Below are 19,354 nucleotides of genomic sequence, written 5' to 3'. Positions count from 1 at the left end.
CTCAGAAAACCAGAGCAAAAGATTGAAGGAACGGGAAACAGCTAGCAGCTGCATGGGGTGAGGGGACGGAAGCAAACCATTACAGAGAAAGATGTTTTCAGCTGGCAGCAGAAGTGCCACTTGTGCCATCTTGCTGAGGAAAGGCGGTGGCAAAAGCAGGACCGATTTTAGCCTAAGTGGCTGTCTTGCATAACCTGATGAACTGAGTGCGACTGTGGTCTTGTCGCGCAGCGTTATCTAGAAGATTCCTTTTTGCTTTGAAATTATCTACAGAAAATAACTTGGGTTGGTCACTTGATATTCAGTCCATGTCTCTAAATTCATGAACTACTTGCACACATTTGTGTGTGTATACACTGTGCAAGTATGAACAATGGCCATTTCTTCCAAATTCTTTGCAGTGAAATGAGGCATGAGGTACATTCTGTGTCCTGCTGTCCCACAATCATTGTCTGGAAACAAGGAGGCACCACTCAAGAGTGTGTGTGTTTAAAGTAGCAAAGATTCAATCAATGTTGATGTCTTTGGCTTGTGTTAGCTCTTTCAGGCTGTGGGGCTTGTCTGCAATTTTAGGGTTTTTATGCACAGTTAAAAATAACTGGCCATGTGTTGCTTTAATATTAGTTGACCTTGACCAGGTTTGATTGTAAAATTATAGCTGTATTGTAAAATCTGATTCAAGAAAAAAATTGGATCGCCATGCTACCAACGTAAAAAGTGATTCAAACTTTTTTTTTTTTTTTTTAGCAGCTTCTTGCACAAAAACAGGCTCATAATCATCTAGATCAGGCTTCAAAGCTGTTCCTCAAATACCACTACAACTATATTTTCAAATATTAGTCATTTAACTTTGTAAGTGGTGTACAGTGTTTGGTCGTGATGATCCCGCCTCCTTCACCCAGTCAGCTGAAGTCCTACAGACGGCAGAGTCCTCTGTGGATCCAGCAGGGGGATGAGCTGCAGCCGTCTGTCTGTCCCACTAGGCTGTGTTGCTGTTAGCACTCCCTCCTGGAGCTGCTACCGCTGAGCATGCGCTCGGCTCGTACACACCTCTGGACAGAAGGGACGCTTCTCATCAGCACTCTCACGGTGAAGGAATGGATCGTTGAGCCCAAGGTTCTGAAAGGTAAGAGTGCTAATTGGCAATAAATAAATAATGGATTAAAAAACAAAAAAACGAAAGCGAGTTTATCCACGTATCCATTAATCTGACGGAGACATTTCAGTATATAATGCGCAGCGCTTGGCAAGTATTTGGCATGCACGTCACCACTGTCCATTATTAAAAGTTACTAATTAAAGGTCTGTTGATTAGTATGGATGGATTTCACATATTAAACCACCTGCTTAAGTTTTGAAAATGCTTAAGTTTAACTTTTACGCAGCGTATGTTAAACGCAAATTTAGAACCTGATGTTTATGAACTATTATGACTGCACGTAGCGCCGATTGCATCTAACTTAATGTGTTGATTGGGCTGTATGCAGCTTTGTATGCAAGGTTCGTGTGTGATGAAAGATGTTGTTGCGCATCGCTCCGCGCGCTTTTTGGCACAAAGTGCTTCACGAAATATCGATTTAGCAGAGGACTCTGGGTTTTATTAGAACCTCCGGCTGTGTGTGGGAGTGGGTGCTTGACACAGTTACGGGCTCCGAAGCTCTGTGTTTTCTCCCACGCTCCTGAGGGAGTCATCAACGCGGTCCGCTGGAAACATTTCACCGCGCGCATCAAAGTGTGGCTGTCTGTTTGGATTGTGTGTATGCCTGCGATGCTTAACAGTTTGTGTTTTGCTGTGTGCTCCAACGGCCTTGGGGACATGCACAAGTCGTAATCTCACAGCCCGCCAGCCTACAGTTATTACTGACCATACCCACTTCACCTTTTTTATTCATGAGGGTAAGTTACCACAAAATCCATATTTTGGCCTCATATGCACCACTTTAAAACTTAAAGTTAAGATAGACTTCTCCCTGCACTTTATTTTGGTTAAGTATCAGCAATTTAAAAAATTTTAGGGAAAGAAATGTCTTTTTTCCCCCTGTGATTAAACGTCTGAAAAAGATGTGATTGCAAGTCTGCATTTCAAAAATACTTTTAGATTGAATGAACAGTCAAGAAAACAATCTGAAAATTGATGATGGAAAAAGGAAAAAACTATTAGCTGCAGTTAGTGGTCCAGATGTATTTATTTTCAGAGGCACAGAAGACAAACAATTTAAATTTGCTCTGGGCGGAGTCAGACTTGCTGTCTTCCATTATAAAGTCAAATAAATAACTTGATACTCGTGCAATCTGCGGGCTGCGTCATGCAGCTTCTGTCTCAGCGGTTAATCGTGAGCAACACTTTGTCAAAGAACAAAAACAAGAAAAAAAAGATGTGCAGAGGACAAAGGACGACTTTGAAAATGAAACTAGACGCAGCGGGCGAGATGAGGAGTAACAGAGAAAGGAGGGCGGCTGGTGACAACAGTGTGGAGGTGGAGGAAAGTAAAGAGAGAAAAAGGGAGAAGTCTGATGAAAGTGTTTGGTCCGAGCTGTGTCTCCACCATACGGTCCCCGTGTTCTGCTGTGAACGGCTTTGATTGTGAACATGAAGGAGAGAAAGCAAATCCCGCCGGACACATGAAGGCAGAAAGTGTGTGTGTGCGTGTGTGCCTGTCTGTCTATGTTGCCATCTCACTAAACGGATAAACTGTCTTCTAACTGGCTCTTTTGCCAAGTTAAATAACCTTATGAGCTTTCACCAAGAAGCTATTTCTCTCATATCTCTCATTCACAACACACATCTTCTCTCCTCACCTGTTCTGCCTCTTCCCTCAGCTTAGGTTTTCTATGACTGGCTATTTCAGGTCCATATTTTGGCACTGCAATGAATTATTCAGGTAACAGGACAACATAAAGGCTCTCAGTAGGATGCTTTGCTCAAACCTGAATTACCCCTCTGCCATCTGGGAAGTCTGCCTGAATAATGGATTTGTTTCCCCAATACCAAGTTGTTTGATGGTCTGTAACTGAAATAGGTGCACTCACAGTGTGTGTGCAAGTTAACTCCTCCAATCTTCCCAGCCATCATTTAAAGATATGAATGCATTAAAAATTACTCTTAGAAAAAAAAAAAGTCTGGAATTGCTTGATTATACTCCCCATATCTCTTTTGAAGCATTCTCTGGAGTGTACATATTTCATGCCTTCCTGATTGCTTATTTTTTTCTATTTTTTTTTTTTCAGCTTCATTATGAAATGAATGGAAATATTTATGACATCAGGAAAGCTATAATCTACCATAGAAAAAATGGATGCAACTTAAACAGCGGTCATAAATTAAAGATTGTAAAAAGCCCAGACAATCGATCAATAAAGCAATCAAATGGACGCAGACCATTTACTTTGCCCCTCGGTGCTTGAAAACTGTGGTGAGACACTACAGTACTTACAATATTATGTTGTAAAGGGTTTCTTTATGCACAGTGTAAATTGTTTGGTTCCCTTTTGTTTGTTTTGTATCCTGTTCAAGTGCACGCAAGTATAAATCAGCTAGTTTTGATTCCTACAGTTTAAATTAATTTTGACACCAACTTGAATTTTCATGTTCAATTCAATTCAATTTTATTTATATAGCGCCAAATCACAACATAAGTCGCCTCAAGGCGCTTCATAACACATGTCATTTCATTTTTAAGTCACCAGGAAAAAGAAATGCCACATTTATCAAAGTCTGACGGGTCTCTAACGAACACAAGCGGATGCACAGATAGTGACCCCCAAGATTAGCAGTTAATTTGTAGGCGGAGTCATGGTCAAATATCATTCAGTGGAATGGCGATTAGCTGTGTTTTTAATCAAAATAATAGGGATCTGTCAAAAGTCAGATCTCCACAACTCACGAGGAAGTGAATAACGGTACGAACAAATGCAAGATGCTGATGATCGTCGGGCTGGAGACCCATCTCTGAAGAGTCTGGACTCCATCAATCCACCGACAGACAAATGAAGGAAACTGAAGACCTTGTTACCCTCCACAGGAGTGATCCGCCAACAGAGATCACTTCAGGAGCGGGACATTTAATAGTTGCGGAGGTCAAATCAATGAAAGGTCTCTCTCACATTGACTAACGTTCAGGTTTATGAGTCCACCATCAGAACAGTTAACAATTGTGTGGCTGACAGGGCTGCAAGGAGAAAGCAGCACACAACACTGCAACTATCACAGCTTTGCTCCACAGTTGCAGGCAGAAAAGCCGAAAGGATCAACGTTCCAGCTGAACATGATCCAATCTGTGAAACATGGTGGTGATGGGATCATGGTTTGGTCATACTTCGATGGCTCTACACGAGGCTCACAGGCACTATTAGAGCAATGAGTTTTGAATCGTGCTCTCGAATTCTAAAATACACAAACGACATGAACTGAAATATTTAAGAGAGAGTACACGTGCAGCAAGGCAGTGATGCAAAACATACAAGTTGCTGTGCAAAGAACGGACAAAGAAGAATAAAGATGATGTTTTGTGGTGGCTAAGAAAAAGTCCTGATCTTAATCCTGAAGAAATGTTGTGGAAAGACAAAAACATCAGAGGATTTTTTAGGTCATATTAGTAAAGGTGTATTGATGATTCCTTGCAAAGCATTTTTCTTGCTGATGCTTCCTCCCATTCCACTGTAACCATTGTTGTGATGTATGTGATGCAGAAAAAGTGGATCTAGAGTAGGAATGGTTTTGTAAAATGAACTCGTAGAATTTGTATTGTGCAGTGTCCATGCTGTCATATCTACACGTGAGGGATGATGGAGATGTACAGAACAACTTAAACTTAACTAAAAACTAAAACATTTTAGTGACCAACATAAAATAAAAACTAGACTTTTGAAAATCAGCCGTGGTAGGGCGGTGTTTAATTGTGTTTTTCGCGTCACAACCATATCAAACTAGCATTTGCATTGAAGCTTATTGTTTACCTTTAGAAAATTCCTGTGCACTTGATAATAATATGCATGATCTTTGCATGAAGTTGGAACATGGAAACCGTAATTTAATCTAAGTTTAAGGACAGATTCACTCAAGGATCTAGACTTAAGTCTGGATTTATTATCGTTTCATCTGCTGGCACACAAATAATGCCAAACATTTGCAGCACTGTGAGACAGTCTGAACTTTCATCTTCTCTTCTTTCACCTTTTTCTCCAAGACCACTTACTGTCAGCTCAGCAGGCATCCTGTTGTAAAAGTGTGTTTGTGTGTGTGTGTGTGTGTGTGTGTGTGTGTGTGTGTGTGTGTGTGAGGGATTGTATGTGTCTTACTCCGGCCAATTGTGCTGCAGAGGAGCAATGTGTTGTGCTCTTATGTGTCATTTTGTCTCTGTCTTCGCGTGGTGACTAGAGAGAGAGCTTGATGTCTCAACAGGAGTCTACATGGTACACACACACACACACACACACACACACACACACACACACACACACACACACACACACACACACACACACACACACACACACACTGTGCTGGTGGGTGTTTATTACACCGACTGAACGTATATGTTCTGTGTTCTCATGCTAGCTTCAGCCTTTTTGTGTTGTTCTTCACCCCCTCACTGCAGACTTCAGTGCTGTCATCCCTGCTCTTCTTCTTCTTCTGCGCTGCTTTGTCCTTTGTAATGTCTTGTGAGAATCAGAGCTCCTTCAGCTTGTTGGTGGCATTCTTGTGATTAAGCTGCCTTTTTATCTTTTTTTTTTTTTTTTTTGTACAAAAGTTTGAGTGATCAGATTCCCAGAAGCTAGATTTTATGATTTTTTCCCAATGCAGTGATTGCAAAACATAAATGTAACATGATTACATTCACGCTGCACATACTGATCACATTATCTTTTTATTTTAATGCGACTTTTTCTGTCCTGCTGCCACACTGACTCACTCAACAGCAGCACAGGCAGAAACTTTATTCTCTCCTCGTGCCTTTCTTTGTTGGAATTTCTAATCTGATTAGATTTTCAGGTATCTTGCATAACTTTATATTTTAGTGGAGGAAAAACACTTTTTTTGAGCTAGAAGCTGAGTAAAAGTTTTTAAGATGTAGAGCAGCGAACACATCAACCCCTAATGTTGGAGATTGTGTACAACATTGTGTATGTTGAGATTCTCCTTAATTTTTAATTTTGTGGTTTTAACCACCAATTAGGAACACATGCATCGGGTAGCATGTGCTTTGGTTAGTGTTTAAACTAAAGAAATAGCTTGCACCTGAGGACAGCAGCTACAGTCTTCATCCTAAGGAGCATGTGCATAAGTGCTTTTCAGCGAAGCCCAATCTCACAGAAACATGTGAAACACGTGAGCTCTTAGAAACACATTACATTGTGAAATGTCATCTCTGAGCCCGGCTGTGGTGCATGCATAAATCCCTCAGAGGGGACGTTGCATGAACCTCAGGGTAGCACAAATCAAACCAAGCAATGTCAACCAGTGTCCTCGGGTTTAACTCTCGTGTGGACTTGATGGACTGTTTATAGGAAACGATCATGGTTGCAATTGTATAAAATAGCACATGTAAATTGTCTAACCCTTCATGGCAGGGCTCATCGTGCTGTCACAATAAGAGCTGACTTCCTGTGGCTCCACATACGTGTGAAAGCAATGAAGAAAAATCCAAGATCTAATTTTAATTTCTTCTAACCTCCCCTTCAAGGCCATCTTTCTGTGTGTCTCTAGGCTGCTTTCAGTTCTGCTGCTATTTTTAGATTTTTCCCTTTGAGTTTTTCTCTTTCAGTACATCCATGCTTATCATCCAGTGGTGTTTACGTCTGCTTAGGCTGCCACTGGGGCCATAAGAGTAGTGTATTCAGTGCCACTAACCTTCTTATGTATTCATAAAAACATCATTTTCCACAGCATTCCCATTTTTTTTTAAAGAATAAAGTTCCAGTGCATTTCCCATTCATGTATGTTTCTTCCTCCGTTCTCACTAGCCGTGTCACTTTGAAAACCTGTTACATCAGCTTATCTCAGAGGAAAAGCAAGATTAACTTTCATCTTTTTAATCTTTGTCCTGCTGCTTCTGGGAATTGCTGATGTGCCTAGCTGTTTAATTATACATGCCATATAGTGTCTTTCACACACTGTCTGGTTTCCCCACACCAGAGGGGAAGAGGTTGCAAGGCATCGCTTAGATCTGTGTGGAAAGCATTAGCTCTGAACGTGCTGCATGGCTTTGCAAATTCACCTGCCCGCTGAGGCTTTGATGCACTGTTAGAAATATATTCATTATACTGACAGATTATTGTCTGATGATTAGAGGTTTTGTGCTTAAAATCTGTCCATTTCCTACATTTCTCAAAATGACTTCACACAAACAGAAAAACACAGCAATCTCTTTTTTTTTTTTTTAAATTGCATTTTGGAAAAACTATTTATTTTCAAAATAAAACAATAATGACAAAGTCAGAAAAAAGATATATCAGTCAGATTGCTATCCCCCCTGTGTTTGGAGCTTTTGTCTATTGTTTGTATGGTTATGTTGAAGGCTTCTGTTAAAATAACATAAAGAAAATATTAAACAAAGTTAATATCTCTAACAAACCTAATAAATCAGCTATTTAGTTTCTAAATAAGCACAAAAGTTGTGAATTCCAAAGCTGGCCCATAAACAACATCACAAAGGACACAATCAGCACCACAAACCAGTCACATAAAAAAACAAATTAAAAAAAAAACTATTTTAATATAAATGACATCAAACATAAGAGATGCTCCTTCAAATTAAATAAATAATTATATAAATATAATATTTTATGCTTCAAGACCCAAATGTGATATAAAGTATCGTGAAGAGTCAAATGAAAATATTTATATTGTATGTGGTCATGACCTGAAATAAGGACTACAATATTCAGTTGGACTAAGGCTTTTATTGTGAAAGTTTTGAAAAATATGTTTATTTTGAGTTAAAAAAAAAAACGACAAAACAAAAAAGTTGGCTGTGTTGCATCACTTTCTCTTTGGGAGCCAAACCACTCATTCTTATCTGATATCTACCTGGTTAGCTATTTAGCAGTTAGATTTTTGATTTCATGTAGTAAATGTTTTCATTGGGTGAGAAGTCTGGGGTGCGGGTTGGCCTGATGAGATGCTTTTATTGTGGAGCAGAGCTGCTGTAATATGTACAAAATGTTAATTTTACTGTAAATCTGCAGATTCTGAGGTTTGTAACATTTTAATTTCTTTCGTAATTTGGCACTGTTTAGAGAAACTGCAATCTGACCTTGCTGGGACACCTGGATCCTCCAGACCAGCAAATTGCCCAAACATCTGCTTTTATAAAGGTGCTCACACTTACTGATGATCAGTTAATTGAGTACATCTGATTAGTTACCCTTTTAGGTCCTATGAAAGCAGTTCTGGCGTCCAGGATTTTGGAAACTGAATCTAACACCATGTATTTTAGGGCATCATTTTTTACAAATACTTAGGAATATTTAAGTAGCCTTCATTTGAATTTTTGCCAAGAGTTTGACAGGAAGATAACCGCGCCCAGGTAACCAATCAGTACCCAGGAAGAAACTGCTTTCCAGGCTCTAACTGTAGGAAGTAAAATTCAGCTCACCACATTATAGTCTTTTTTTATTTTACCTGTACAGAAACAAAGTGTTAGGACATAGTAGCTTACTTAACAAACCTTCAACATTCCATGAGGAAGAATAGGAAGTTACTGTGCCTCTTCTGGCCAAAAAATTGCTAACTCTGAAACTGCCGTCCTTGCCTTGGGTTTCCATGCCTGCACATGGAGTGATGGAAATGTCCCATAACATGACATCATTTTAAAAATATAAACTACAACAGATTGAAATACCAGTCATCTTTTCACTGGAATAGCCTTGGCTCAATTTACAACTTCAGAGAACACACAGAGCACAATGTCACAGTTCTCAGTACTACCTGTAGAGCTCAGCTGAAAATGTGTCACTGCGATCAAGCTGAACCTCATTACCCTGTCCCAGGTTTGAAGGGAAAAGGTGTTGCCGAGGTAGCCCAGCCACTTATCAAATCTAGCACCTCGATGTGGGCTTTTCCTGGCTCTCAGCGCGCCGGGGCCTGAGTGAGAATACTGCCTTATTATTATATTGTTGCAGAGCCAGAAAATGGACACACACACACACACACACACACACACACACATTCACAGTTACCCGGAGAACTCCCTGGTGTGCAAGTTAATTAGCAAAGCATCTTAAGAAATGCACCTGGTTTCACACTTGCTCTCCTCTAACAACGGGATAGGGACAAAGCGGCAGTGCTGGTTTCTGAATTCAAGCAACGAACGCCAAATTTGACTCGCTCATTCTCATTCTGATTGGCATTTTTCAAAGAGGAAGCAAATTATTAATAAGCAGCTTGTGAATGCAGACCAGTGTGAAACCGCGCGTTGTTCTCCAGGGTCAGACATGAGTCACTTTGGTTCAAGCAGGAGGGGCACACTGATTGATTTTTCACCTGTCTGCATCACACAAATGCCCTTTGAAACTGAGCCTTTTAACATATGGATGATGAATCATATTTAACTATAAAACATACCTTTACAAAAAGACAAAAGAGCAAAGTTAGGAAAAAAAAAAAAACCCAATAGAGCCACAGTTCTCTTAAAGCAGAACACTATGAAGCCTGTGATAACAGTCCCCACAGAAAAGCCTTTCAAGCAGGTTGATTTTCTGCTGTAATTTTACGCTCTGTAATATCTACACCTTTCCTGTGCTGAGCGTCTAACCCGTGCAGTCATCACGCAGCTTTTCACTCAGGCAATCATGAGTGGAGTCTTTGGGGACTGAAGCAGTCTTTTGGGGACTGGATGCAACCAGGAAACCAGCCGCAGTTAGAGGAAGGCTGATGTAAGACTGCCACCTCTGCTCCCTGGGACATCTTGTTTACCGCTGCGTCTGGTTCACCCTTCTTTTCTACTTCCTTCCCTCACTCAGGCGATTGCTGTAATCTGTCTCTCAGTGCACGCACACTTTTAAAGGTATGAATTCATTTAAATGGATTCATACCTTCTCCATCCAATCCCTTGCTACAATCAGACAGTCTGTGGACGATCAGGCCAGCTGGAAACCTCCAATCCGAGTCCAGCAAAGTTGCTGCGAGAGTCTGCGCTCTTGCACACCATCAGCTCTTCACTCAGTTTTTGTTGTTGTTTATTTTTTTCCCCACCAAACCCATGTTTTGTTTTTTTCCCCCAGTGGCCCCTCTTTAATTTCTCCTTAAATCCCCACGAAGAACAGACAAGAGACAAATCAAAGGAAAAACCCGAACCCTTGACCCCAACAGTTTCATCCTTTTTATCTGTCGCTGCGTCCTCGAGGGAAACTTTTACAGTTGAAAGTTGATGCAGGAATCTGCATCCTTTCTGGCTTAGTCAGTGCTGCCATAACTTAGATTTTGTAGAATTTGCTTATATGAATTAAAATAGTTTAATCACAATCTCGAAATCTCGTGGGACTTTGATTTCCTTCCACACTGAGTTGTTTGTATTGCCAAGGGAAAAAAGGGAACGCACGAAAGTCAGCAGAGTCATTGTGACATGGATTATAAGACACGTTATTCAAAACATCTGTAGCACAAGGCTTTTACCGCTGCTGGCACTGTTGGCTCAAAGCTGAGCAGGAAGCCCCATCACGACACTTATTCGGTCTCCTCTGTCTGTTCCGCAGGAATGCGGCGCGTTTCAAGCTCTCCGATTTGTAGCTGAGAGCTGTTCTAACTACTACTACTCTACTGCTCAGTGTCCTGCACTTCAGCGCCGGGGTACCTGTGCCCTCATTAATGTAGTTCCTTGTAGCGTGGTTTCCGTGGTAACGGAGGTGAGGAGAAAATGAGTCTATCACTCAGCTGAATGCCTTGTTACCAGAGCGGAGGTTGATATTTCAGGCTCGACTTGTTGTGCTGGAGTCAGTTTCCTGTGCTCTCGACTCAGAGGCCAGTCACAAAGTGTTTTGAGCACCTGATGCCAAGATATTCATTCAGATAGCAATTTAGAGACATATGAAGCCATGATTTCACTTGTTCGGTTGATTTCCCGCAGGTGCAATTAGTTTCCGCCCCCCCTCCACAATCAATGATGAGCGGCTGTGTTTTACACACTGACTTTAATCTTGTAGCTGTCGATGTAACAATGATATACTGCTGGTGTTTATCAGTAAGGATAGGCTGTGTCTGTGGGCCGAGGTTAACTATAGTTAACTCTTTAATATGGTGCGCTGGAAAACTCATTTTTAGTTAGGTGAAGTAAAAACTGTTCTTTAGAAAAAAGGGAAACACAAATAGTTTCTTTAGTTTTAGTCCTTGTCATTATGATCAAAATCATTCCAGAAGAATGTGAAGTAGTCAGACGCGAACGTCAAGGAAGGTGGTAGGGAAGCAGACTATGCAGACATTTTAGGTTTCCAAGGTGAGCAATTTATTTACAGTGAACTTAATTTAATGTATAACTTAACAAAACTCCCCCCAAATCAATTCAATTAACAAAACTCAACATAACATTGCTCTGGTGACACAGCTCACCTCTCCTCTCTCCTGCATCTGGTAGAGACTGGCTTTAAGTAGGGCCATCAATTTCCCTCCAATTGCCCAGCCAGTACCACTCACTCAACTGAGGGATCTAAAACTCTACTCAGGTTATCTAAAAACACAAAACCTCAACACACTTCTAATATGCACATTTACACAACTAAATGGCAGTATTAACAAAAGGAAAAACATTCAACAAATCCCTTTAAACCTTAACACAAACAAAAGGAAGCATCTCTCTGGAAAAAGAAACCCCTCCACTTGGTTTGACCTGATGATGTCATGTGTGACATGATCAGGACTTTAAAATGAGGAAATGCCAGGCGGGTGTTTCCCCACACCTGACCCTCATGACGACTGAAAAGACATACAAAGTAAGTATGAACAAATGACTTAATCTGTAACATAATAAAGTATAAAGAAACATAACTTAGTATTTGTCTTAATTTGCAGAATGTTTGATTTGCCGGCAACAAAACGCTTACACAAACAAACCCGGGATAGTGAGTGAAGCAATGTTACTTGACAAAGAGCAAATCATAGCAAATACATAGAAACAGAATAATGTGTACAATGTGCAAAGAAAAAAGGTAAACACATATGGGACAAATGGAGAGAACTGCTTCTCCACTTTGTCACAAAGAAATTCTTACTCCTTGTCTAACATTTTTGCAATGCATCAGGGCAATTATTTGAGCTGTCATTTTAGCGTTTATCCACATCCACAGGATCACCTGTCAAATCTCATATAACAGGCTTTAAAAGTCCCAAGAATAAGGTTTTAAAAGCGTTATATAAGTCGATTTCCTTGTCATCGTTCGGACTCACATTGTTCTATCACTACAATCATGAACACTAGGCACATAATAAATTTAGGGTATTTAGGAAAGGCAGCTCTACCCGCCTTTGCCCTGGCCCTAAAATGAGCAGTATCTGTTTTAAAAAGTGATCACATTAAAGGTCTGACTTATGATTGGTTATGTCTGGAGTATTTTACAGTCATTCCTTTGGGTTTTTACAGTACTTTAAGGGAAGTAGTGTAACTCTTCAAATTACACCCTGATGTTGGCATCGATGCTATGTGCATGTCTGTATGTATGCTTGTCAGCTGGCAAAGGCTTACCAACACTTTCCAATAAATATGCCCCTTCGGTGCCGGAGCTATTTTAAATGCATTATGCGGTCTGTTACAGCTGGCAGAGAAAAGATCATAACCAATTTTGTGTAACCTGCTGAGTGTGTTGTATTTACTGATCCACTGAGAGTAGTTGATTGCTTGCAGGTCTGATTATTTAGCTCCATTCAATTTGGGTCATTCCCCAGAGCTCCAGTACACATTAGTGATGGCCTATTGCGACGGCCTGCTGTTCTGGCAGCTTGTGTTCACGTCTCAAGCTGTGGCTGAGTCAGAATGGTAATACTGATAGGAGACAGAATGAAGGATGGATTGATGCATAATGCAGCACCTGCTCAATCTGCAGATGCTGGAGTTAATGCGTGCAAATGTGTTAGACAGACAGACAGAATTCTTTTGGTAAACATGGATAAGTTATGATCTCTGTTTTTATCCAAAGTTATGTTGTGATCTCTGTCATGCTGTGAGAGAGAATAATGTGTTTTGATTTTCTCCTGCACAGTTCATCTCTCATCTGTCTGCGTTGTGTTCCCTTCTCCGCAGCGCTGTCACAGAGCTGTTATTCATCCCTGCATCATGGAGGATCGGCCAGGTGCATCATGGGAGCTCATCAGCAGTGTGACAGATACAATATATGAAGACTGAGAGGTCGTCATGGAGACCGGCAGCTACACGTCAGGCCCGGCCACTACTGATGGGGTTCGGACAGCCGCTGGGCTGGAGGGACTCGGAGTCCTTCAGGAGCGAGGAGGAGGCGGCTCTTTCAGCACCCCTGCGTCCTGGTACCCTCCGTACTCGCTGGGCTTCCAGGTGTCACTCACCGCTTTCCTCATGCTGGAGCTGGTGTTGGGATTCAGCAGCAACCTGACTGTGCTGGTGCTCTATTGCTCCCAATCCAATTTAGTGGACTCTGTGAGCAACATGGTGACCGTCAACCTCCACGTGCTGGATGTGGCGGTGTGCGTGCTGTGTGTGCCCCTCACTCTGGTTGTTGTTCTTCTGCCTCCGGGACCCAACCTGGCCTTGGTGTGCTGCTTCCACGAGGCCTGTGTCACCTTTGCCAGCATCGCCACAGCCATCAACATCCTGGTTATCAGCTTGGACCGATACGACATCTCGGTACGACCGGCCAACAGGCTGCTGACGACACACAGGGCGGCGTTGCTGCTGATCGCCGTCTGGATCACCTCGGTCGCTGTGTTTTTTATCCCATTCTTGGAGTTGCAGTGGTCCACTGAAGAAGAAGCAGGGGAGACGGAGAAATCCTTGCCTTTGTCCTCGTATGACATTAGTTCCACTGTGGCGCCAGCATGGCGTAACCGGACCGTCCTATGTGTTGGTGGTCAGGGCTTTCACACCGGCCCCGGTAGGTATTACCATCTTATCCTCCAAGTGCCCATCTTCTTCACCACGGTGGCAGTCATGTTGTTTACCTACTCCAGAATATTGAGGGCTTTAAACATCCGCATTGGTTCCCACATGAAAAAGGGTCAGCGCTTCAGGGGCCCCTCCTGCAGAGGGCGCCACAAGAGACAAAAAAAGGAGAAGCCGGGGCTAACGACTGATGGTGGGGAGTTAGGAGGAGAACAGTGCACGACAGATAATACCAAACAGCTCAGCCACCCTCCCCTCATCCCATCCCCAACCCCGACAGCTACCTCTCCCCATGCCGTGTCCTCCTCTGCTCCGCTCGTCAGCTCTGACACGGGCGCTGCCACCCCCATGCCAGCCACAGTGGGCGTTCAGGCTTCTGTGTCGGCCATCATCGCCCTGCGGCGGGCAGTGAGACGACATCGAGATCGCCGAGAGCGTCAGAGACGTGTCTTTAAGATGTCCCTCATCATCATTTCGACCTTTCTGGGCTGCTGGGCTCCCCTCTCAGTGACCAACGTCCTAATCCTGGGCATCGGCCCCAGCGACGTCCTCGTCAGCCTACGCCTCTGGTTCCTCGCTCTGGCTTACGGAACCACCGTCTCCCACCCGCTGCTGTACGCTTTCACCCGACAGAAGCTGCGCCGTGCCCTTCGCGCCAAGGTTAAAAAGAGGGTGGTGTCACTGCTCCAGGTAGACCCTTCACCAGGTGGGACTGTCATACACAACTCCTGGGTGGACAACCGAAAGACCAGCAGGCAGGTGCGTCTAGAAGCGAGCGAAGGTACCGAACGCTGCCTGGGAGAAGCCCTGTGAGACTGAAACATGCAGGTCAGCCTCCATAATGAAGCTCACCGGTGCGAGAAGCCGGTGTGAGAAATGTGCAAATCACATTTACACCTTGGGGAGACGTTTAAATGTAACCATCAGCAGCAAGCTCCTGCTACACTCTCCCCTCAGCGCAGGCTGCAGTGGAAGCAGGGTGTCACAATCACTGTGGCGCTCACAGCCTCTGCAGAGAATCATTCAACACACACTGTACATAGTTTGCACTCTGTGAATCACTGAAGTCTATTTACATATGGAGCTGAATAATAGAGCATCCTCATAGTGGTGCTTACATAACCACTCCAAAGAATGTGTTTAGCCAGCAGAAGATATGATCTGCCTTCTCCCACTTAAAGCCTCCAAGGCTTTAAAAAAATGTTGATACACTTCAAACACATAAATTCTTTGAATGTATTTAATATGATCTCTGCCTTAAAAGTTCTGCTAAATGGTATACTGTGCATTCGGAACAAAAAAGGGAGCATGTCAGATATTTAAATGAAAGGCTCAGTGACAGCTGATAAACTTTTAACTTTTCAGGGTCAGCCTGGGGAGAGACGATAAAGAACAAGTCAGAGGACAGTTAAAAGTGTAAATTAGTAAATCAAGTTTTGCTTTAGTGTGAGTTTATCGTGTGCTAAGATATTAAAGCGCTTGCATAAGATTTCGCAACACTTCTTTTGCCCCCAGTTTATAGCAAATGGTGTAATATATTATTTGGTATTGCAGTCTAGCTGTCGCCCCCTGTTTCCACTTGTTATGCTAAATTAAGTTAACTGGCCGCTGGCTGTAGATTCGCGTTCACTGTTAGCATGAGAAATCTTCTCATGTGACTCGTGATGGGAAAGAAAAGACACAATCATCATTCACAGATACTGTGTTTATTCCAGGTCTATAGTCTTAGACTGCATTTTAGATGTAAAGCTGCTTAGAAGAAAATTCATGTAAATGATGTAAATACTGCCCACATGATGAACCGGAAGTGTGTGGTTATAAAACGACTTTCCTAGAGCAGAGCAGTGATCCAGCTGCCTCGTCCCCGTGTCGTTGCACCCAGACATGCGGTCCCACAGGTCAGCTCCTCCCAGAGGAGTGTAACGGTCACCACAGCTGGGCCCTGACAGCTTCCTGGCGTTATAAAGAGTAGTGCTGACTTTACCTGCTTGTGTTCACTGCTCTAACACTGTACTCACGCTATCGTTCATTGCAGCGGCCGTGTGATTTATCACACTAATAATGCATTAGTGAATGTTAACAAGTGAAAATATATATTATATGTACACCAAGAATATCTTTAGAAGTTTTCTCCACAGTGTTTTTATGTGAATGTGTCACAAAACAGTGAATTAAAAGAATGAATTGAGTTTTTCTTTCGCGTGTGTGCTGTGTTGCAAGTTTGTTTAAATTTCCAGCTGGGGGTCAGAGCTACTCAGACTTCGTCCAAGATAAAAAAAAACAAAAAAACAACAGGTTTTACATTTCTTCACTAGGTTTTTTTTTAAGCCTCCTACAAGAGGAATAACATGAGGACAATGTGCAGCTCCGTACATATAGCCTATATAATCACTCAGGGCTATGCTGCAAAAGAACATAATGTCCCCACAGGCTCTCGCTCACACATCAAGGAATCTCTGTATGTCCATCTGGTGAAATCGCACATAAGAGCATACAGCGACGTCTGAACAGAACATAACTGCATCCAACCGCTCTCGAACTCCCCAAATGAACTTCATCAGCAAGTATGATCAACACAAAGATGTGATGCGCACATGCATACAGAGACTCCTCCATTTGTTGGTGCGACCAATAGTCGCTTTAACATTTGCTTTGTGTGGTCTCTGTGTTGAACAAACGGTACATTGTGTTTGTGGATGTGTTCATTTATCACCATCAGATGCAGCCAATAATGAGTGGGTAGTGCCATTTACATGTGATAATTTTAGTATTGTCCTTCCACTGGTTGGTGTGCTAAACTCAAACCTCGGCGCTGTAGGCTTTCTTATGTGAAGATGTGCTATTTCAGTCTGTGCATTCATGTTCAGTAAAAGTGCCCTCTGTAGGAATGCAGGCACCTATACCTGGCAGTAATCATCACATGCCCCTCCCACTGAGCTCTCCTGTGGCTCATGGCGGCGTAGCGGCTCAAAAGCTGCCTGCATGTTTGAAAACGTGGCGTGGGCTTCGTGTTGCGTGGGAGGGAGGCGCTACAGACCTCGGCAATATAGGGGGAAAAAAGAAGGTCATCCATGTGGGATGAAGCCTGCAAGGTAAAGTAGGCTAATTCAGCAGCACTTAAACCTCGAAAGAACAATTAGGCCACTGCAAATACCAGTGACATAATTTTGGTTAAAATTAAATGACATATAAATAAATCATTTTTAATTTATTTTTTTGTAAATGGAAAAAACCTTTTTACACTAATGGAGAGTGTAACATTTACACTGAAACTCAAGGGTTATTATCTAACATTGCACAGCAGAGTATGGATATGATAAAGTGCCCTTTTCTATCCTAGGTGCTGTTTTGGGGTTAAAGGTTAAAGCTAATTTAGTTGGACAGACATCAGGAATAAATGGTCAGGAGTGGCTACCCTAAAAGGTACCTTGTTTTTTTACTTTTTAAATTAACCATCCATTTCTCTTGGCCCACAGCGTGGCAACCCATTTCTATAAATCATGTGAGGACTAAGAAATGTAGAGGACGGAGTGTTGAGTTGTAAGGATATCTGTGCAGATACACTTTTATGGGAAAAGCCAGCATTCTTTCTGGCACACAGTGAGGTGATCACAAGCTACAGTGAAGGAGTGCATGTAATGTGAACCAGTAGAAACTGGTTTTATGTGGAATTTTTGGAGCTGATGGCTCTAAGCATCTAAAGTCCATGTCTCACTTCAGCAGAGGCATGTTTCAGCTCAGTGTTTGCAGCTTTTATGTCTAAAGCGAGTTCTCATTAGAGAATAACAAACATATGGGAATACAGGAAAATGGTTCAGGCGGTGTGTAACCTAAAAAAACTGAAAAATGTAGTAGGTTTGTGTAAAGAGGAAGACGCATGATATTGTAAAACTGGGATCAATTTAAGCTTATATTATATTATATTGTATTATGTATTGGCCAATATACTACTAGCCATCCACTGAATGACACACTGAATGTGACTGCATGCCATAATACGCTAATTTAGGCTGATCTTTCAGTGTATCGTAAATAAGATGTTATTGGTAATAGCTAATGGATGCAGGAAAAGGAAAGAATAGCGTTCAAATCTTGTCCAGAGGGCTTGTGGCACTTAATGTCCTGTGATAGAGCGCCCTCTGGTGGGGAAGTTGCAAATTGCATACGTAGATATTTCATGACCGAGTTTGTGGAGCCTCAAACTATACATTTGAAAGCACAGGCTACGTGAGATATGAAAGTGGAATATGCAGTCCTCTAATGAAGTTAGATTTATTATTGTTTTTTAATCGACATAAACTGAAATGTTCATATTACTCAGTTAATTCATTCATGTGGTTTTAAACGGACATGTGCAAACTACTATTAAATGAAACGCGCTCTATATGTATACATTACAGTTTGCATTCGGTAGTCATCATTGCAACCGAAATATGGCGAAACATGCCCATTTTGTTATAGCCGGTAGATGGCGGTGGATATACACACCAGCCGAAATAGCTCAGTTGGGAGAGCGTTAGACTGAAGATCTAAAGGTCCCTGGTTCGATCCCGGGTTTCGGCAAGCAGGCAATGGGCAATTTTTTTTAAGTGTTCCAACTCTCTTTATGCATCATTTTTAAGTGCTACTACTTTAATTGTGATTTTAAACTGCATCTGCATTTATGGAATTGATAAAGAAGTATATCTAATGTACTGCCAACTACTAGGCCACAAAGGAGTAGCATTTGGTTCAATAGGTTTCTGAAAGGTCTGGCTAAAACACTTGAAAAATTATGTAACTATGCAATGTAATGTGCTTGTGTTAAATACCAGTAGACAGCAGAACGCACCAGAGGAGCCTCAATGGGACTGCGGTAGGTATATGGGACCTCCTATGGTACATTTGGATTCTCTGACTGTGTCTCAGCTGTTCTGATCTGAGTGCCAGCCAGGGTGTGTACAAGCAAGAAGGCCTCAGTCCAAGAGAGCAGGCCTGGGACCACAGGGCACCAAATGGGTCACGAATTTGCGTCATTCCTTTTGAAACCGGAATGAACAGCCAGCTGGCTCTCTGTGGTGATGTGTTAATCAGCAGCGCAATGATAATGAAAAGACAGAAAGCGGTTCAGGGATCTAACAAGGTGCAAAGTGTTCAGATGGTTTGTGTTTGCATACATAATGTCTGCAGACTCAGAAAGACACTGAAGAGGACTGGTAACAGGAAGGCAGTTGAAGTAGAACAGGTCTGCAGCGTTTAGGACTTAGAAGCTGCAGTAATATTCGAACTTCCTCTGAAGAAATGTGACAGTGCTC

General features: G+C 42.2%; 1 protein-coding gene and 1 non-coding gene across 4 annotated transcripts; both read left to right on the top strand.

Annotated features, from left to right (window-relative positions):
* The first annotated feature begins 856 nt into the window (after positions 1–856).
* Positions 857–16,248, top strand: LOC120715886 (G-protein coupled receptor 22-like). Of its 3 annotated transcripts, XM_040003135.1 has the most exons (3): positions 857–1,126; positions 13,230–14,905; positions 15,156–16,248. In XM_040003135.1, exon 2 carries the CDS (start codon positions 13,341–13,343, stop codon positions 14,871–14,873), a length of 1,533 nt encoding a protein of 510 aa, XP_039859069.1. In that variant the 5' UTR covers positions 857–1,126; positions 13,230–13,340; the 3' UTR covers positions 14,874–14,905; positions 15,156–16,248. The 3 variants fall into 3 exon arrangements, with proteins under 3 accessions (XP_039859069.1, XP_039859066.1, XP_039859067.1); XM_040003132.1 differs by having other exon boundaries at positions 858–1,126; positions 13,230–16,248; XM_040003133.1 differs by lacking the exon at positions 857–1,126 and adding an exon at positions 11,830–11,925 and having other exon boundaries at positions 13,230–16,248.
* A 2,302-nt stretch (positions 16,249–18,550) lies between these two features.
* Positions 18,551–18,623, top strand: trnaf-gaa. The gene has a single exon. It is a non-coding gene; the product is annotated as a tRNA-Phe (tRNA).
* Positions 18,624–19,354: the final 731 nt, after the last annotated feature.

This window comes from Simochromis diagramma, unplaced genomic scaffold (genome assembly GCF_900408965.1).
Source record: "Simochromis diagramma unplaced genomic scaffold, fSimDia1.1 OVJJ01000646.1, whole genome shotgun sequence".
NCBI classification, from domain to species: Eukaryota; Metazoa; Chordata; class Actinopteri; order Cichliformes; family Cichlidae; genus Simochromis; species Simochromis diagramma.
This window is presented reverse-complemented; position numbering and strand designations above follow the sequence as displayed.

What these genes read in the sequence shown, in the direction of transcription:
- LOC120715886 (XM_040003135.1), top strand. Translation starts at nt 13,341, where the DNA reads ATGGAGACCGGCAGCTACACGTCAGGCCCGGCCACTACTGATGGGGTT.